This window comes from Bos taurus, chromosome 18, assembly GCF_002263795.3.
Source record: "Bos taurus isolate L1 Dominette 01449 registration number 42190680 breed Hereford chromosome 18, ARS-UCD2.0, whole genome shotgun sequence".
NCBI classification, from domain to species: Eukaryota; Metazoa; Chordata; class Mammalia; order Artiodactyla; family Bovidae; genus Bos; species Bos taurus.
In genome coordinates this window covers 7754897-7773169 of record NC_037345.1, presented here as the reverse complement: position 1 = coordinate 7773169, position 18273 = coordinate 7754897, and the positions used below count along the sequence as shown (strand labels likewise).

The 18273-nt window shown below is 40.2% G+C and overlaps 2 protein-coding genes and 1 non-coding gene across 4 annotated transcripts in view; 1 reads left to right on the top strand and 2 right to left on the bottom strand.

The window, feature by feature from the left end:
* LOC112442253 (uncharacterized) overlaps positions 1-18232 on the bottom strand; it is a 116097-nt gene extending 97865 nt beyond the window's left edge. For both annotated transcript variants that reach the window (XR_009491268.1, XR_009491269.1), the window contains exons 1-3: positions 18080-18232; positions 6137-8907; positions 1826-2127 (exon numbers count right to left, since the gene is read on the bottom strand). The gene's annotated coding sequence lies outside the window, so the exon portion shown is untranslated. The remainder of the gene's footprint in view (positions 1-1825; positions 2128-6136; positions 8908-18079) is intronic.
* On the top strand, positions 1570-13597 carry GCSH (glycine cleavage system protein H). The gene is made up of 5 exons (NM_174844.1): positions 1570-1755; positions 5158-5237; positions 6498-6561; positions 12101-12232; positions 12981-13597. Exons 1-5 carry the CDS (start codon positions 1608-1610, stop codon positions 13076-13078), a joined length of 522 nt encoding a protein of 173 aa, NP_777269.1. The 5' UTR covers positions 1570-1607; the 3' UTR covers positions 13079-13597.
* On the bottom strand, positions 16719-16822 carry LOC112442481 (U6 spliceosomal RNA). Its single transcript, XR_003030568.1, has one exon. It is a non-coding gene; the product is annotated as a U6 spliceosomal RNA (small nuclear RNA).
* Positions 18233-18273: the final 41 nt, after the last annotated feature.

Below are 18273 nucleotides of genomic sequence, written 5' to 3'. Positions count from 1 at the left end.
TAATCCCCAATGCTTGTTACATTAAAAAAAAAGACACACTTCCTACTGCTTTGGCATAAGGGCCCATGACATAGCCCACAGATTGATAAGTGACCCTGTTCTTTGTATCAAATGAGTTATTGAAGCTGGGAATAAATATTTTAGGGCATGGCTTGCATTATGCTGAAGTGACTTGCAACAAAACAGTAAAAATAGAACACTGATATTATGGAAACTAACCAAGATCTGGAGTTTAGAATACAGCACTGTGAATCAGTCAGCATCCCAAACAGAACTGAGCTTAAGAGCAGTTGACTGCAAATTGGACTGATGAGCAAGTGATGCTACTGACACCTAGTATGCTTAAGCCATAGAATGTCTCCCTCATTCCACTCCTGGGAAAGTTAGTTAACCTTTCCAAGCCTCCAGCTCTTCATCTATGAAATGAGTATAATACCTACCAGTAGGGCTTTGGTGAGAATTACAAAGATAGTGCATCCTCCCAGGCACATAACGAAGGCTCAGTGTACTCAGAGGAAAGGACAACTCAGAGGAGCATGACAGCGCTTGCAAACCACTGCACAGATGTGTTGACTTCCCCAGTTTTGTAAGTGAGGAAGAATGTTAGCACAACATTTGGGTCTCCCAAACACACACATATTCGCACATATACTCACACACGCATATACTTCAAGGTATGCCCTGTAATACTGACAGTGTGGAGATTGAGGTGTTTCTCACTCCAGTGTTTCTTTGCTGATTCTTGCCTACTCCACAAAATCTGTGTTAAAGGCGAGGTCTTTTCTCAAACCTAATTTTCTGTCTCCTTGGATTGGGTGAGACATGTCTTCTGCTTTTCTCCTAAAGTTTCAGTCACAGGACTGCTTAAGTAAGAAGCTGATCATGCTGGGTCTCAACTCTCTGCCTTTTGACTGCTACTGCAGTAGCTCCTGCAGTATAGACTCCACCAGAAGCCACTCCTGACCCTTCAACAAGTCCTTGCCCCTCTATAAGCTTCATGATTCGGTTTCTCCCCTCTTTGGAGACTGTAGGATTTGGGGAATATGCAAAGTAATAAAGTTTTCAATATTTCAAAAAGTCAAAGAGAAACTGCATTTGTGTTAGCGCACCTTTGGCCAGTGCCCAACAACCAACTTTGGCTGGAATGATTCTTTGGATCTGCTATGAATACTGCTCTGGGTGACCTTGATCCTCTTTCCCGAGGACCCAAGAGCACCACTCCTGCCTGGAGCCCTTCTCACAGCCTGGGTGGGTCTTGGAAGTCACGTAAACTGACCTACAGCTTTCACTCGCCCAGAAGCACCGCCTGAAGGCGTGGTCCCACCCCTCCCGGGACGCCCCGCCCAGCTCGGCCTGGCCCGCCTACTCCACGAGCAAGTCCCCGCCCCTCGCCACCGCCCCTTCCGGGCCTCAGGGCCTTCCGAGCGTCCACGCCCCTCCCGCCTGCGGCCCTGTCAGGCCCCGCCCCTCTCGGGGCTTCGCCCCCACGCCCCCGTCCAGCCAGCTCGCTCCGGCTCGCTCCGGCCCGGAGCCGCCCCGTCCCGCCCCGCCCCCGCCGGCCGGGGTGCTCTAGGTGCCGCGCGGAGACCCTCTGCACCCGTGTGAACATGGCGCTGCGCGCGGTGCGGAGCGTGCGGGCCGCGGTCGGCGGCCTGCGCGCCATCTCGGCACCCAGCGCGCCCTGCTTGCCGCGGCCCTGGGGACTGCGAGCGGGTGCAGTCCGGGAGCTGCGCACCGGCCCTGCTCTGCTGTCGGGTTAGTGTTGGAGGGCACGTGGGCCGAGCCGGGCTGCCTCGGGGGAAAGGGGCTGGGCCTCGATCCTTACCTCGGGTCCTCGGCCGCGGGCCGCCCGGGTCCAGCGAGGCGACCTCTGTGCGCGCTTTTTGTTGCTGGGACCCCGTGTTGCGGCGCCGTTGCTACCTCCCTGAGCTGCTGGGACGGCCCCGCAGTCTTTGTCATGCGGGTTGGGAGCCGGGGCGAGGGGGCGGGGAGACTAAAGACACGCGCGGCCGCCGTGTCCAGGGTGGTTCTGGCAGGAGTGTCGGCCGTTCGCTGCTGCAGACCCGGGCAAGGTCGCTGAGCTCCTTCGTGACCTTAGGTTCCTCGCATTTGTGAGCATCGTGCACCCTAAGAGTGAGGACAAGTAATAGGTTTTACTTTGCTATGCATATCGTCACTGTAAGTTCTGAAGTAAAAGTAAAGCAAGAGCATTTATTGAAACTTAAAGCACTGGATCTAGTTTTACCAGCTAAAGCTAGCATAATTTTGCAGACAACTATTTCCTAAGGCAGTGCGATAAAGTCTCCTGGGTTCCACTGAGGACGTTCTGCTAAAGTCTGTATCGTCGTATATAAAGTATAGTTGTGAATGTGGCTGAAACGAGGCCTTACATACACGGGCTTGAAGTAACTGGGAGACTTGCCCGTGAATATCTTGGCCATCTGTGCTACTTTAGCACAAGTGAACGCAGAGGAAAAACTGTTGGACTTCATGCACCAAAACGGGAGGCACTAAGTGCACCTCCTCGCGAACTCCGGCTTCTTATTGCACGGAGCGCAGGTCTGGTGGCTGTTATCTCATTAAGTTCGTTGTTTTAGAAACCTGTTTGGGACTAGAAAAGTTGATAAATTTAGTTCAAAGTCAAACATAACGAAGCTTACTTATCTCCCCCCCCCCCCCCCACCGTAATCTCTCAGATCTGTTGGTGGTACATATCAGTACATTACTATTTTACATACATCAATACATTACTAATTTGAATATAAGGGAAAAGCATTTCTCAGATAACTGACTTTCAAGCCTGTTATTTTTTTGGTTAGTTCAGTATTACTTTTTTGCATTGTCCTGTTAACTAGTTAAATATTGCCCAAGATATCAATAGCCATGATCTGGTTGAACACCTGAGTTTTCAGTTCTAGAGACTTGAGTTCCAAATTTTGGCTTCCTCTATCTTTGGTGGTCACTTGTTTCCCTCGCTGGAAAAATGGAAATAATAATCCCTACTTTACACACTTGTTGGATGAAATGAAAGAATGTAACTGCTGTACATATAGCCTGATGCATAGTAAGTACTTGATAATGTTACTTATTAAATGTTAGTGTATAGAATCAGCAGAAAATTGATCAAATATTAGTATATTTGATTCAGTGACTTTGAAAGGGGGAAAATGCAAAGTTCTCAAATTACTCAAAACACTTTATTTTCTGGGGGCTGAAACCCATTGTTTTCAAGACTCAAAATAACTATTTACCTAATCTCCTGTTCACCTTTCCTCCCATTGGGCCAGGGGTTAAAGGAGAATTGTACCAATCATTGTTTTTAGCCTAAATTGCGTGGCCTGGTATAAAGACTTAATGGCCTTTGAGGCCAACAGGACCTGGGTGCATTTAGCTTAGCAGTGTTGCTGCCTTTTCCTCTAAACTGTGGTTGCTCAGTTGCTAAAACTGAATGTTGAGTACTCTTGTTCCTCAAGATTATCTTTACAATTAGGCAAGATGGCAAGACCAAGGTCAGGACAGTCAAGTCATATTTATGGTTGTCCAGTCCTTTCTATAAAAAAGTGTATTAGTTTAAACTGCCAGTTCTAGAGTTGTCACAGAATGTTAGGGAGAATTGAGTGCTTTAGCCAGATAACTATATACTAGATGTTTTGCTCAGAATCTTCTTACACTTTAAAAAATTACTTCCCTCCAACTTTTGATTGCTTACTATATGCCAAGGACAGTGTTTAGAACTGGGGCTACAAATGCAATAAACCCTGCTCTTGCTTGCTTTGTGCTTGGTCTCCTCCCTGGGGGAAGGTGACAGAAGGGCTGTATCTGTAGCGTGTTAAGCGCCATGTTGGGGGGAGAGGTGCAGAGAGCTGGGGGAGCAGACTGGACAGCCCAGGAACCCAGGCTTGGAGGGCTAGATAAGGCTGCTGGCAGGAAGAGTTTCTAAGCTGAGATCTGAAAGTCAAGAAAAGGCAGTGGGGAGAGTGGGTTGCAGTCAGAACACTAAGTACAAACAAATCTTAACCTTAGGGAAACATCAGATTGACCTGAAGCATTCAGTAATTTGAAGTGGAGCGGAGCAACTGACTGTGAGATTTTGCCACCTCTTCCACTGAGGAGTATGACATTCAAGTTATTTAATGATGGGGGTGGAAATTAATATTTTTTATTTACATTCTGGTATCTATCAGAGCTGTGTAATCAAGACAGTTTAATGTTTTAAGTACAGTTATCTTTTGGGTTAGGGGTAAGAGTAAACTAGCAATACTTGTTTTAAAACAGTATTGAAATTAATGAGCCATTTTCATATTAATTTCGGTACTTTTGGAAAACTGCTTCACTTCAGAATGTGGCATATATTTAAGAAGATATGCTTTATAAAAAATTTTATTCTTTTAAGCAAGTACTATCTAAGTAATTTTTTTCACATCACTCAAATTTTGGTAGGTCTTTGTTCCAGGAATCCTTGAGTAGTTTGGCCATCCTTGTATTTGAAAAGAAGCAGGTTATAAAGCCAAGGGCTAACCTATCCAGTAAATGTTGAGCAGAGCTTGCCTTTCTACCGGTTAATGTCTTAGCTCTGAGGTGACAACTGAGTTCTGATGGTATAATTTGCTTCTCATAATGATGGTAGCCACTTTATTCAAGGGCCAACTTGAATTCAGTTAAAGTAGAATCAAGAACTTAGTCAAGTTATAATTGTTCAAGGTCAGTTTTATTCCTGACACAGCTCTACCTAAAGAGGCACATTATTTTTTAGGTTAAATCATTTATGAGCATTTTTATGCTCCCAAAATTTCATCACTCTTCAGAGGGACAGACTTCTTTCTGTAAGACAGACCAGTAATGGATAGGTATACATTTGAAATGTGCTCCAGTATTTGTGTGTATGATTTAGACTGAGTAATGTTGAGTACAAATAATCAAATTGCCAAAAGATCCAAAGGTATTCACATCAAGCCATCTTTGCCTAAATAATATCACTGTTGAGATGTGTCTTTTCATATGATCTGTTTTGTCCTGGGCAGTATACTATTGAATGACAGTGTCAATAAGTCAAACAAATACTGGGAAGACCTTGCCTTTTGATAGCATTGATATGAAGAGAAATGCTTTTAAAGAAGTGATGCCACTGCTTTTCTGAAATATTGGTCTTTATTTTAGTGCGGAAATTCACAGAAAAACACGAATGGGTAACAACAGAAAATGGTGTCGGAACAGTGGGAATCAGCAATTTTGCACAGGTACTAGATTGTCTTGAAATATTTAAAACAGTCTGCTCTTGCCTAAATTGGATTGTCTTTATCTTTTAAAATTGTTTATTCTGCCCCTTAGTATCTTGGGCCCTTTAAAAGCCCTTAGAAGAACATCTGTCATAGGTGGAAAAAGAAAAACATAGGAAAGTGTATAGTGTTTTAAGAGAGTAAAAGGTTAACAGTTAATAAATTCAAGAGAAATGTTTGTTTCATATTGGGTCAGTTAAGGAAAGCAGCAGAGCAAGCAAAGGGCTGGAGTGTTAGTGTTTTGTGGATAATAGTGATATACACATGACCTGGGGACTTGAAGAAGGAACACCTAGAATGGCACAGATTACACAAAGATAAACTTTTTATTTAGAGTTTATCTCAACTAATTCCACTATTGCCACTGAGCCTCCAGTTTGATATTGTGTAAAAGAAAACTACAATATTAGAAAACTACACCAGGACTTCCCTGGTGGCTCAGATGGTAAAGCATCTGCCTACAACATGGGAGACCTGGGTTCAATCCAGTATTCTTGGCTGGAAAATCCTATGGACGGAGGAGCCTGTTAGGCTACAGTCCATGGGGTTGCAAAGAGTTGGACACGACTGAGCGACTTGGGTGGGGAGAGGAGGGGGCAGGGGATATTAACTGATGGGAGGATATGGTATTCCTCAGAAATGCTGGGATCTCATGTACTGAGAATCAATGACAGCCGTATCTTTGTGGGCATATCTGTGTACCTACTGAGGCCCAGTACAGAATGCTCTGTGAAATACTGTATAAATATTGTCCTCCTCCCCTCAAGTTTATGAGGGGAAATCACTTAACATGGAAAACGACATGCAAAACAATATGTGGTGGATGACCTGAGTCGTACAAGGGGTTGTAACCCACTCACCTGATGGAGAGATCACTATTGATTAGTCAGCAAATCAGTAGGAGAAATGTCCTCAGTAAAATTGCAGAAGTGGAAAAGCACAAAGTGTGTTTGTTCTTAAAGGAGCTAGTCATCTTTTCAGGGCATGTGGTTGGTGACAAGGGTCACTGCCACCTGTGGGCCAGCTGATGGCATGTTTTCTTGCAAGTCCTGAGGTGAGAATAATTTTGCATTTTTAAAGGGTTATAAGAAAAAACAGAATTTGACCCCTCAAGTGTAAAGTATGTACTATTTGAATTAAAGGGATTAAATGCTTGGCTTGTTCCTAATTACTAGGTTTAATTTGATTTCTTAGAGATTTTTTTGTTTTTGCTTTTTAAAGGAAGCTTTGGGAGATGTTGTTTACTGTAGTCTGCCTGAAGTTGGGACAAAGTTGAACAAACAAGGTGAGTGTTTTTCTCTTCTTGGTATGTCATGACTCATGCCATGAGTTTTATCTTGAATAATGACTTGTCTGCATCTTATTGCCATCCCTAGCTGTAAGGAATGATGATAGTAAAGAATAGTGAACATCTTCATATTTTATAATGGAAGGTAGGAAGTAGAGAGAAATGGCTCTTAGCACCATCCCTGCCACACATTAATGCATTAGGGATATAGCTGAGGCTCCAGTGTTCTTGCCTGGAGAATCCCAGGGACGGGGGAGCCTGGTGGGCTGCCATCTGTGGGGTCGCACAGAGTCGGACATAACTAAAGCGACTTAGCAGCAGCAGCAGCGGAGGTCTCTTAAGTTTAAAAAATAAAATCTGTTTTTCTTTGGAGGCAGTAACGAATATCAGAACATGAGTTCATGAGTCAGAATCTGGTTTTAAATCCAGGCCCCTCAACATATCAGCTGTGTGATTTGGCAGAAATTACTTAATGTAGACCTCATCTGTGAGTTAGGATAATAATAACTGCCTCATATAGTAGTTATAAAGATTAAATGGAATTAGCATAATATCCAGCATAAGATTTTTTGTTGTTTAGTCACTAAGTTGTGTCCAACTCTTTTGCAACCCTTTGGACTGTGGCCCGCCAGGCTCCTCTGTCCGTGGGATCTTCCAGGCAAGAATCTTGGAGTGGGTTGCCATTCCTCCTCTTCCTGACCCAGGCATGGAACTCATGTCTCCTGCATTGGCAGGTGGATTCTTTACCATGGAGATTAGTACTTGATAAATGTCAAGCAGTAAAACCACATGTTATTCATGGGCTCCTTTACATGTATAAGATACTGCTAGAGAATTTAAGTATCTGTTTTCTAATATCTTTGACAATATTGGCCATATCTTTTTCTGCTTAAACTTTCCCTATCATTTATCTTGTTTAAACTTTTTTTTTTTTATCTGTACATCAGTTGTTTTCTTTTTTATGCTTAATTTAAAAATTTCCATAAATAAAAATATGTTGAGTAACCTCCTTAAACTAATGAATGCTTTAAACTTTCTGCCAAAGGTGTTTTTTTAAATTGATATGAAATTTATATATGGTGAAAATGCCTAGATCTAGATCTTAACTAGATCTAGGCATTAACTATATACTCTTAACTGTATAATCCAAACAGTTTTGATAAACGATAATCTCTTCTCTGATTTCTATCACCATAGATTACTTCTGCCTGTTCTTTAACTTCATTTAAAAGGAATCGGACAATATTATGCCTAGTCTCTTTTGTCTACCATCATGAGTTTGAGATACATTCATATTAAGTGCTCAGTAATTTGCTTTTTATGCCAGCGGTGTCCCATTGTGTTTGCTGAAGTTGTTATACCATTTGTATTCTCACCAACAGTATCAGAGTTCCATGTACAACATATCTCATTGTGGTTTTAACGTGCATTTCCCTAGTGACAGATTACTCACCTTTCCATGTGCTTTTTGCCACTCACATCTTTGTGAAGTCTCTAGTCTATCTTTTTTACCATTGATTTTAGGCATCTTTTATAAATTCTAGATACAAAACCTTTTTCAGATATGTATTTTATGAATATTTTGTCATATTTATGTATAAAACATTGTGTTTTCTCTAAGATATCTTTGTCTGTCTTCATAGTTCCCAGATTATATACCCCAGTAACATGAGGTGCTGTGGGATATTTTTAATTTTTAACATCTGTTGGACACAGCACAAACTAAGAATCAGTGAAGTTAACAATTGCAATATTGAATCTTACTCTATTACTTTGGGTAATGTATCTTTGAAGCAAGTACTCCACAGTTGGTGTGGAACATGAGGTTGGGCATTGGTTGATATGACCTGATTCCCTGATGGAGAACTTATACAATATGCAGCAGACACACTTATATCTGTAAATTGTAATTAAGAATGAAAATTCTATTTTTGTTCAATTGCTGTATTTTTTTTTTAATTGCTACTCAGTTGTTAGGATATAAAAACCTTCTAAGTAGCTTGGACCTGACCTCTTAATAAATTGAAATGTTAGGTATTTGTTTTGGTCTAGGAGAAGGCAATGGCAACCCACTGCAGTACTCTTACCTGGAAAATCCCATGGACAGAGGAGCCTGGTAGGCTGCAATCCATGGGGTCGCTAGGAGTCAGACACGACTTCACTTTCACGCATTGGAGAAGGAAATGGCAACCCACTCCAGTGTTCTTGCCTGTAGAATCCCAGGGACGGGGGAGCCTGGTGGGCTGTCGTCTATGGGGTCGCACAGAGTCGGACACTACTGAAGTGACTTAGCAGCAGCAGCAGCAGCAGTTACCACGAAATCCCCACCAAGGGCACTATGAACTGAGAAAGGGCATGGTATGGGCAACTCAGGTCCATACCAAGGTTCACAGAGATTGAACATTTCATTATTAGGTATATTTAGCTGTGGGAGTTTTCAAAGATGCCCACTATCAGATGAAGCAGTTCCCTTCTATATCTAGTTTGCCGAGATTATCATTTGTGGATGTTGAATGTTTGTTGAATTTTCTCCATCTGTTGACATGTTTGAAGGGTTTTTCTTGTTTATGTGATGAATGATGATTCATTTTTCAATGTTAAACATTCATTTTGACTGTTTAACCAACCTTGGATTCCTGGTAGTCATTGTGTAAGAATTGTTTTTTTATGGTGGATTCATGTTGATGTATGGCAAAACCAATACAATACTGTAAAGTAATTAACCTCCAATTAAAATAAATTTATATTATAAAAATAAAAATATTAAAAATAAAAAAGAATGTTTTTTAAAAAATGTACTGTTGATTTGCTGTTTTTTACATTATGTTCATGAGAGATACTGGTCTTTTCTTAAAATGGCTTTGTCAAATTTTGGAATCTGTTCTATCTGCCACATAAAATAAGTTTAGAAATATTCCCATCTGTTTTTCTGAAAGAATGTGCATCAGTCTTGATAGCTCATCAATTTTATCAATCTCTTGAAAGAATTTCTACTGTGTAGAATTCATTTCTACTATGCTAAATTTTCTGTTTTCCATTTCATTTATTTTTTCATGGCTTTATTTTCTTCCTCCAACTTAATGTTTTCTCGCTTCTGGAAATTTGTGGGTTTGTTGGTTTCCACAGTTTTTCTTAAATTGACTTTTTATCTGTACTGTAAAATGCCATCTCCCTTGCAATGAGTGGCAGCTAAAATCTAGTTTGATGCTTTTTTTTTGTTGGTTGTGCTGGTTATTTGTTGTTGTAAGGACTTTTGTCTAGTTGTGGGTAGCAGGGGCTGTCCTCTAGCTGGAGTACACAGGCTTGCCATTCCAGGGCTTCTCTTGTTGCAAAGCATGGGCTCTAGGTGTGTGGGCTTCAGTAGTTGTGGCTCATGAGCTCAGTAGTTGCAGTACACAGGCTTAGTTGCTCCACAGCATGTGGGAGTCTTTCTGGATCAGGGACTGAACCCATGACCCCTGCAGGCAGGTTCTTAACCATTGGACCACCAGGGAAGTCCCTAAAAATCATTTTTTTTTTTTTAAGAATCAAAAGTGTCATCTCTTCTTTCGAATGTTGCCTCTTCTCTCTAAACTGCCTTCTTTTGTTCATTTTCTAGTATCTTTAGAAGCCAGGTCATTTATTTTAAGATGTTATTTTTAAATAAAACCTAAAGATATTACCTCTGTTTCATTGACTACACTAAAGCCTTTGAGTGTGTGGATCATAACAAACTGTGAAGAGCTCTTAAAGAGATGAGAATACCATACCATCTTACCAGTCTCCTCAGAAACCTGTATGCAGGTCAAGAAGCAACAGTTAGAACCCTATATGGATCAACTGATTGGTTCAAGATTGAGAAAGGAGTAGGACAGGGCTGTCTACTGTCACTCTGTCTAACTAACCTATACACTGAGCACATCATGAGAAATGCTGGGCTAGACGAGTTACAAGCTGGCATCAAGATAGGTGGGAAAGGGACTTTCCTGGTGGTCTAGTGGCTAAGACTCTGCTCCCTAATGCAGGGGGCCTGGGTCTGATCCCTGGTCAAGTAAAGTAGATCCCATATGCTACAACTAAGAGCCTGCATGCTGCAACTAAAGATCCTGCGTACTGCACCTAACACCCAGTTCAGTCAAAAAAAAAAAAAAGATAGATGGGAGAAACATCAACCTCAGATATGCAGATGATACCACTCTAAATGGCAGAAAGCAAAGAGGAATTAAAGAGCTTCTTAGTGACAGTGAAGGAGGAAAGTGAAAAAGCTGGCTTGAAACTCAACACTGAAAACTAAGATCATGGCATCTGGTCCCATTACTTCATGGCAGATAGAAGGGGAAAAGGTGAAAGTAGTGACAGATCTCTTCTTCTTGGGCTCTAAAAATCACTGCAGATGGTGACTGCAGCCATGAAATCAGAAGACGATTGCTTCTTGGCAGGAAAGCTATGACAAACCTAGACAGTGTGTTGAAAAGCAGAGTCAATATTCTGCCAACAAAGGTCTGTATAGTCAAGGCTATGGCCTTCCCAGTGGTCATGTAAGGTCATCAGAGATGACTGTAAAGAAGGCAGAACGCCAAAGAATTGCCTTCAAACTACGGTGCTGGAGAAGACTCCTGAAAGTCCCTTGGACAGCAAGGAGATCAAACCAGTCAATCTTGAGGGAAATCATCAACCCTGAATATTGATTGGAAGAACTGATGGTGAAGCTGAAGCTTCAGTATTTTGATCATCTGATGCGAAGAGCTGACTCATTAGAAAAGACCCTGATGCTGGGAAAGATTGAGGGCAAGAAGAATAGGGTGTCAGAGGATGAGATGTCTGGATGGCATCATGAATGCAATGGACATGAACTCAGGCAAACTTCAGGAGATGGTGAGGGACAGGGAGGCCTGGTGCACTGCAGTCCATGGGGTTGCAGAGTCGGACATGACAGGGTGACTGAACAAAAGATATTATTTCCTTCTAAGCACTACTTTAGCTCTACCCCCACAAACTGGTATGTTACATTCACATTCAGTTCAGATCAATTTTCGATGGTCTTTCTTCATGTTCATTGATCCTTTCTTCTGTATCCAGTCAACTCTTAGTGCCATCTAGTGAATATTTTATTTTAGATAGGCCTTCCAGTTCTAGAATGTCCATTTTTAAAATTATTAGTTTTTTGCAGGTATTCCCCCAAACATTGATTCACTGTGATTTTATAACATGTTTTGAGATTCTCTGCTAATTCCAATATGTGGGTCTGTGGAACATTTTGAGATCTTTATACTGACTACTTTTCCACTTTGGCAGGCCCATACTCAATCCTCTGACCCCTTGAGCAAATAAGACTATGGTTTTTTACTTGTTCTAGTTACAGTGTGCTGTTTGGATGGGGCAGTGTTGTCAGGCTACAAATTGTATAAATGAAGATCTTGCATGACAAAACCTATGGTTTTATTTAAAGATATTTAGATCTTTTTATCATGACTATAGAGGTGATCACTTTTCTCTATTTTGTATTTTGGGATCACTAACTTGACATTTCATATTTTCTTTAATTTTCTCAATTTAGAGGAGTTTGGTGCTTTGGAAAGTGTGAAAGCTGCTAGTGAACTCTATTCTCCTCTATCAGGAGAAGTAACTGAAATTAATAAAGCTCTAGCAGAAAATCCAGGACTTGTCAACAAGTCTTGTTACGAAGACGGTAAGTTGTTGGTGAAAATTTTTTTAAGGATTGTTTGCTGCAGTTAACATTTAATCTAGACTATAAAGCAATCTTTAACTGATTGTGATTTCTTTTTGTACTTCTTGGTATTATAATAAAGACATTCTGCTTTAAAAAGAAAAAATACAGGTTAGGTTATATTTTAGATCTCTGTCAATAAAAGCATTGCCTAATTTTATAGGGTTCTTAGTATTGTAGTTGTAGACTCATTATAAACTTCAAAGTACTTACCTCTTCAGTCATAAAGCATTAATCACATTTTGTGGTAAAGGTGGTTAGTAATTATTGCATTCAGTTTTCTCATATTTTCATCTTCATAATAATGTAGTAAGGTAAACTAGTAGTAGTTTTTTCCCTTTCATAGATGAAATTCTCAAAGGATTTCTTTGGTAAGGTCAAACAGCCAATAAAATGCAAAATTAGCATTAAGTTGTAGTTTTCTATTTCCTATCGCCTGCTTCTCTCTTCTAATGCTTTCTAATGCCATTAATTTCAGTAGTTCCAGTGTTGGTGTTCTTTATTTTATATACCTGTATATTTGGATCCCTGTGTAAAGTTGTTAATGCTTATTAACTACAACCTAAGATTTCTTAATCCATGATGGTACAATTTCTTCTGGTTCTTTATCATTATTATATGTAAGAAATATTAATTCTTAAGGTTAAAATTTATGTGACTTTCTCTTTTAAAAGGTGATTTGGAATATGATACATTTTTTTGGTTGCAGGTTGGCTGATCAAGATGACATTCAGTAACCCTTCAGAACTAGATGAACTAATGAGTGAAGAAGCATATGAGAAATACATAAAATCTATTGAGGAGTGAAACTGGAACCCCTAAATAAACTACTTTGAAACAACTTAATCTAGCATAGTTGTCTTAAATTAGTGGTAGATAGATATTTAGAAAGCAACTTTTAGCAAAAGAAACTACTTGTAACAATGTTTCCTGAAGAAAATACCCCTTAACTTTCTAATGACTTCAGATAAACACTGCATCTTTTCCCACAGCATCCTGTGATTTTTAGGCTAGGCTCCAGTTATAATATTCAGAATTCCTGAAATTATCTCTGGTAAAACTAATTACAAAAATTATGTAATTCAAGGATAACATGGTTATCTTAAACCTTATATGACTTGTAACTTGCTTACAGCTATCCTTGGATTTGGGTCAAAATTATCTTTCCACTAGAAATAACTGCCAGTGGAGAAAAGTTTGTTAGTTGTATAGTGTCCAGTGAAGAATATTACTATCTTAATTTTGCAATACACTGTGTTTGCTGGTGCTATTTTTATACAGTGAAGCAACAGCCTTGCAGGAGAATAAACAATTTAATAATAAAATATTCAACTTCTTAATCATGTATTTTGTTCTGCTGTTAATATTTCCTAGTATGTTTCCTAGTATTTATAAAGATGCTAATTTTAACTTATGGGAAGTCTTTTTTTTTTTTTTTTTAAGGGAAATTTAAGTCCTGACAATGAGAAAGTTCCAAGAAAATGTTTCCTTTTAGTCACAAACCTGGCTTTTCTTAAGCAAAGATCTAGTTGCCTGATAACATCAAGTACTATTTTTTGATTATCTTTAATGTATTGAAAAAGAAATCACTGACCTTGTTTTTCTGTCATGCTAAATTAGAAGAGTGGAGTAAAAACAAGAAAAGGTGAAATTGTGACCAGCCTAGCACATGACAACCTTAAGAAAGTTAAGCCACATAAGTAATGGGAATAGAAGTGGACACAGTGAAACTTGTGGCCAACATAGCATACACTAAGAACAAACTCTTCTATCATTTTCCCAATACTGGAAGAGAAAGCAAGTATTTAGGGATTACTGTCTTCTGATAAATAAAGAGCAAACACGAGAACATAGAGTATGTAGATAGATAAGTAACATACAAGCCTTTCCTGTTCCTCTGCAAAATGGATGCATTCTTTCCAGGACTGAGCCATTAGCCCTATCACTGCTGAGCTGTCTGTTAATAATCTATTTCCTTTGGAACTAGAAATGGATAAGTAATAATTGCTCATCTTAGTCTAAATAATTAAATTTTGTTTTAAAGGTGCTCTTTTGTATTACCTTCTTTGGTCTTTACAATAGCCAGAGCTCGGTAGGGCATATCCATAACTACAACCATTTCACAGATGAGGTGATGGAAAGGATAAAAGCTGGAAGTTATGGTTAGGGTTTTCACATTTCCTGATTCACTATCAGTTCCTTTACAAATGTATGTTACTATAAAAATACAAGGGAATTCCCTGGAGATCCAGTGGTTAGGACTCTTTCACTATGCAATGAAAGTTAGGCACTTTAATTGCTGGGGCCCAGGTTCAATCCCTGGTTGGGGAACTAAGACTGCACAACATGTGTGACGTAGCCAAATATATATATTTAAATAGGAATCTAGTCAAAGCTATGGTTTTTCCAGTAGTCATGTATGGATATGAGACTTGGACCATAAAGAAAGCTGAGTGCTGAAGAACTGTGGTGTTGGAGAAGGCTCTTGAGAGTCCCTTGGATTGCAAGGAGATCCAACCAGTCTATCCTAGAGGAAATCAGTCCTGATTATATTCATTGGAAGGACTGATGGAGAAGCTCCAATACTTTGGCCACATGATGCGAAGAACTGACTCATTGGAAAAGACCCTGATGCTGGGAAAGATTGAAGGCAGGAGGAGAAGGGGGCGACAGAGGATGAGATGGTTGGATGGCATCACTGACTCGAAGGACATGAGTTTGAGCAAGCTCCAAGAGTTGGTGATGGACAGGGAAGCCTGGCGTGCTGCAATGCATGGGGTCAAAAGAGTTGGATACAGCTGAATGACTGAACTGAACTGGGAGTCTGATGGGAGAAGGGGATGGGATCAAAGAACAGCTATCACAACTTGGTCTTTCACAGTTCAGAATATAGAGCCAATTCAATTCTGTTATAGTGCTGCTGAAAATAATAGGTGTTGAATGGCCCTTCAAAAGGACTAAATCAACAAAGAATTCAGTTTCTCAGACCTCATTCCTTTGAATCATTTTGGTCTTAATAGAGAAGCTTAACCTATGTTTTGAATAATGCTCTCTAATTAAAACTCAAGAAATGAAACCGATAACCCTGAAGGTTAAATTTCTTTTTTTTTCTCATTTCCCCGAAGTTGACAGCCTTAAGTTTTAATAAAGAAACCACTAGAGGGCTCGCTATAGGCGTGCTAGTATGAAAATGAGGCTGGTACTTCAGATCACCTCAGCATAATCAACTTCAGAATTTTTCTGAATTTCTGCAGTTTTGGGCTGCTAACATGTCAGGGTACCACCCACTTTCGGTTTTTAAAAATATGCTAAGTATATAACTTATTACTCAACAATCACTGTATTATTTCAGACCTAATCATACATCTATATTTGTGATGAACTTTTTTCTTACCAGCAACATGGTTTTACTATTGACTACTTCCTCCACCCGTTTTAAGTGGACTTTTTTTTTTTTTTAGGGTTAGATATAGGTTCAAAACTGAATGGAAAGCTTCTGTATACCTCCTGCCACCATTTTGGTGTTTTTAAAACACCCCTTTGCCAACTCTGAGATCTTATTCTACAAGAACTTTTGTATCTTGATTCCATCTCTACTTCGGCATTTTATAAACATGACTAGCTAAACGCACTTATCCATTTGTTTCTGCTCAGTCATGCTATCAAACTTCTACTTGCTAGGCCTCAGTGGTGATTACAAGCCTTTAAAAGGGGTATGCAGGCATAATTAGTGTGAAGCTCATCAGTTGCCACATCTTCCAACTTCCACATGTACTTAGGGCAAGGTGCTTTCAGTCAACATGTTTAACAGTCATTTAATAAATCTTAGTTAAAAGACTTTTGGTATACTTCCCAGAAACTGAGAATATAGTTTTAATGAGTGGGGTAACAAATCCTGCTAGTCAGGTGGTTTCAAAATTTTCCATTTTCAACAGAACTCGAGGTCCTTCCTAACCAAACTGTCTGCTGAAGTTAAGAGATACGGCAATGACAAAATCCCTTTCATGTGTGTCTTCCTATGAACAAGTTATTTCACTCAGCTTACATCTATGAAAAAAAATGAATAAAATTGAGACTGAATCTCTCATTCTGGTAATATGTAATATTTTCCTATAGATACATGAATTGATGAGAGAACAGCCCTGTATTTTGTACAGTCAGTAACATCTTTTGTTTACTATTTGTAAACACAAGGAATACACTCCTATTATTTGCTGAGTAGAAATAAAGGTGATTACGTATCTGAAAACAAATTTAGTTGTTTTAGCTTTACAGTCTTAGGAAAATTTTTTAAATTTCATTTTCAAATTATATTTTTGTGTTATGTTAGGATGAAATTATGTGGATAAAATAAAAATACAGTTATGAATTTAAGGGGAAAAATCAAAAGAAAAATTTGCATTTTTTTCTTTCACTTTATATAGTTTTTTCCTTTACAATTAAAAAAGTATATATAGAATGCTTCACAAACTTGCATGTCATCCTTGCGCAGTGACCACACTAATATCTCTCTTATTCCAATTTTAGCATATGTGCTGCCAAAGTGAGAACAAAATTATCCATTTTTTTCATGTATTTTGATCATCTGGATGTTACATCCTTTAACATTTATGATTGGGAACTTCCTGATGTCCCAGTGGTTATGACTCTGGGCTTTCACTGCAGGGGCCCAGGTTCAATCCCTGGTTTAAAGAAGTGATATTCCATGTGGGTCAGTCACGTAAAAAAGAAAATATAATTGAAAACTTTATGTTTTAACACAAAAAATGTGGAATGAGGCATGCAGTTTTTCATAGTTCTTAGAAGTATGCAGAAATACTATTCATTACAGGTTATAAAATACAAAAGATCCAAAAGTATATTTTTAGTTAAAGAATACCTTAATAAGTAATCATAGTCTAGAAAAGTATGTTGTTCTAAGGTCTTAGAATGTCGTATTTATATCATAAAAATGGTCTTTCCATACAATTGATAGGCTTTGTAATTAATATAGTGTATGTCAATCACCTTGGACTCTTTTGAGACCCCATGGGCTGTAGCCTGCCAAGCTCCTCTGTCCATGGAATTTTACTAGGCAAGAATACTGGAGTGGGTTGCCATTTCCTTCTCAAGGGGCTCTTTCCAAACCCAGGGATCGAACAGGGTCTCCTGCACTGCAGACAGACTCTTTACCATCTTAGTCATCAGGGTAGCCCAAACAGCTTTTAATCACAGTGGTATAAAAGGCTGATATTTCTCAAGCAGTAACAGTTACACTTTTAAAAGCAGAAAGGCTTTGGAACCAGAACTGAACCACCATGAATGCCTGATTTGGGGCAGTTTCCCATTCCTGGCTGCACCTTGGGATGCTCGAAAGTACTAGCACCAAAAGTGGGAGGGGAGTAGAAGGGGACCTTCCACTGAGTTCCTCAGCTGATTTAACGACGTGGGGCTATTTTTGACATCTGTAGAAAATATGCCAACGCCCACTTCACAGGTTGCACTACTACAAGACTTGGGTTCAAACTAGTCCCGCCCAGTCAAGTAAGCGGCTTAAACGCCGACTGTTAAGTTTCTGGCCTGTGCCGCCCCGGCACAGTCCTTATGTGGGGAAGGGCAATTTGGGGACAGTTGGCAAAATCTGGGGACAATTTCGTTCATCTGGTACCTCGTGGGTAGAGGCCAGGGATGCTACTATCCACCCGTCATCACAGAACCAACCGCGCCACGAGCAACGGTGCTGAGGGCGAGACCCTGGCTCTCTGAGGGGAAGCTGAGTCCTCGTTTTCTAACTCCAAGGCCTGACGGGCGCCTAAGGGGACACAGTACCTCGCCATGTGACCTCCCGCGCGCTCACGAGTTGTGAGCGCCTCACGCGCCGGTGGAAGGTTGGCGGGCGCGCACAGGCTGTCGGGAGCACGCGCCAACCGCGGTCACTCAGAGCCGCTTCCCGCGCTGAGCTTTGTTGCGCGGGGCGAAAATACGTCACTTCCGCCGCGAATCCCCTCCCTCCCCCTCCAGGG

What these genes read in the sequence shown, in the direction of transcription:
- GCSH (NM_174844.1), top strand. Translation starts at nt 1,608, where the DNA reads ATGGCGCTGCGCGCGGTGCGGAGCGTGCGGGCCGCGGTCGGCGGCCTG. An exon ending in GAATCAGCAATTTTGCACAG is followed by an intron (nt 5,238 to 6,497) that starts GTACTAGATTGT and finishes TGCTTTTTAAAG; the next exon opens with GAAGCTTTGGGAGATGTTGT. An exon ending in CAAGTCTTGTTACGAAGACG is followed by an intron (nt 12,233 to 12,980) that starts GTAAGTTGTTGG and finishes TTTTGGTTGCAG; the next exon opens with GTTGGCTGATCAAGATGACA.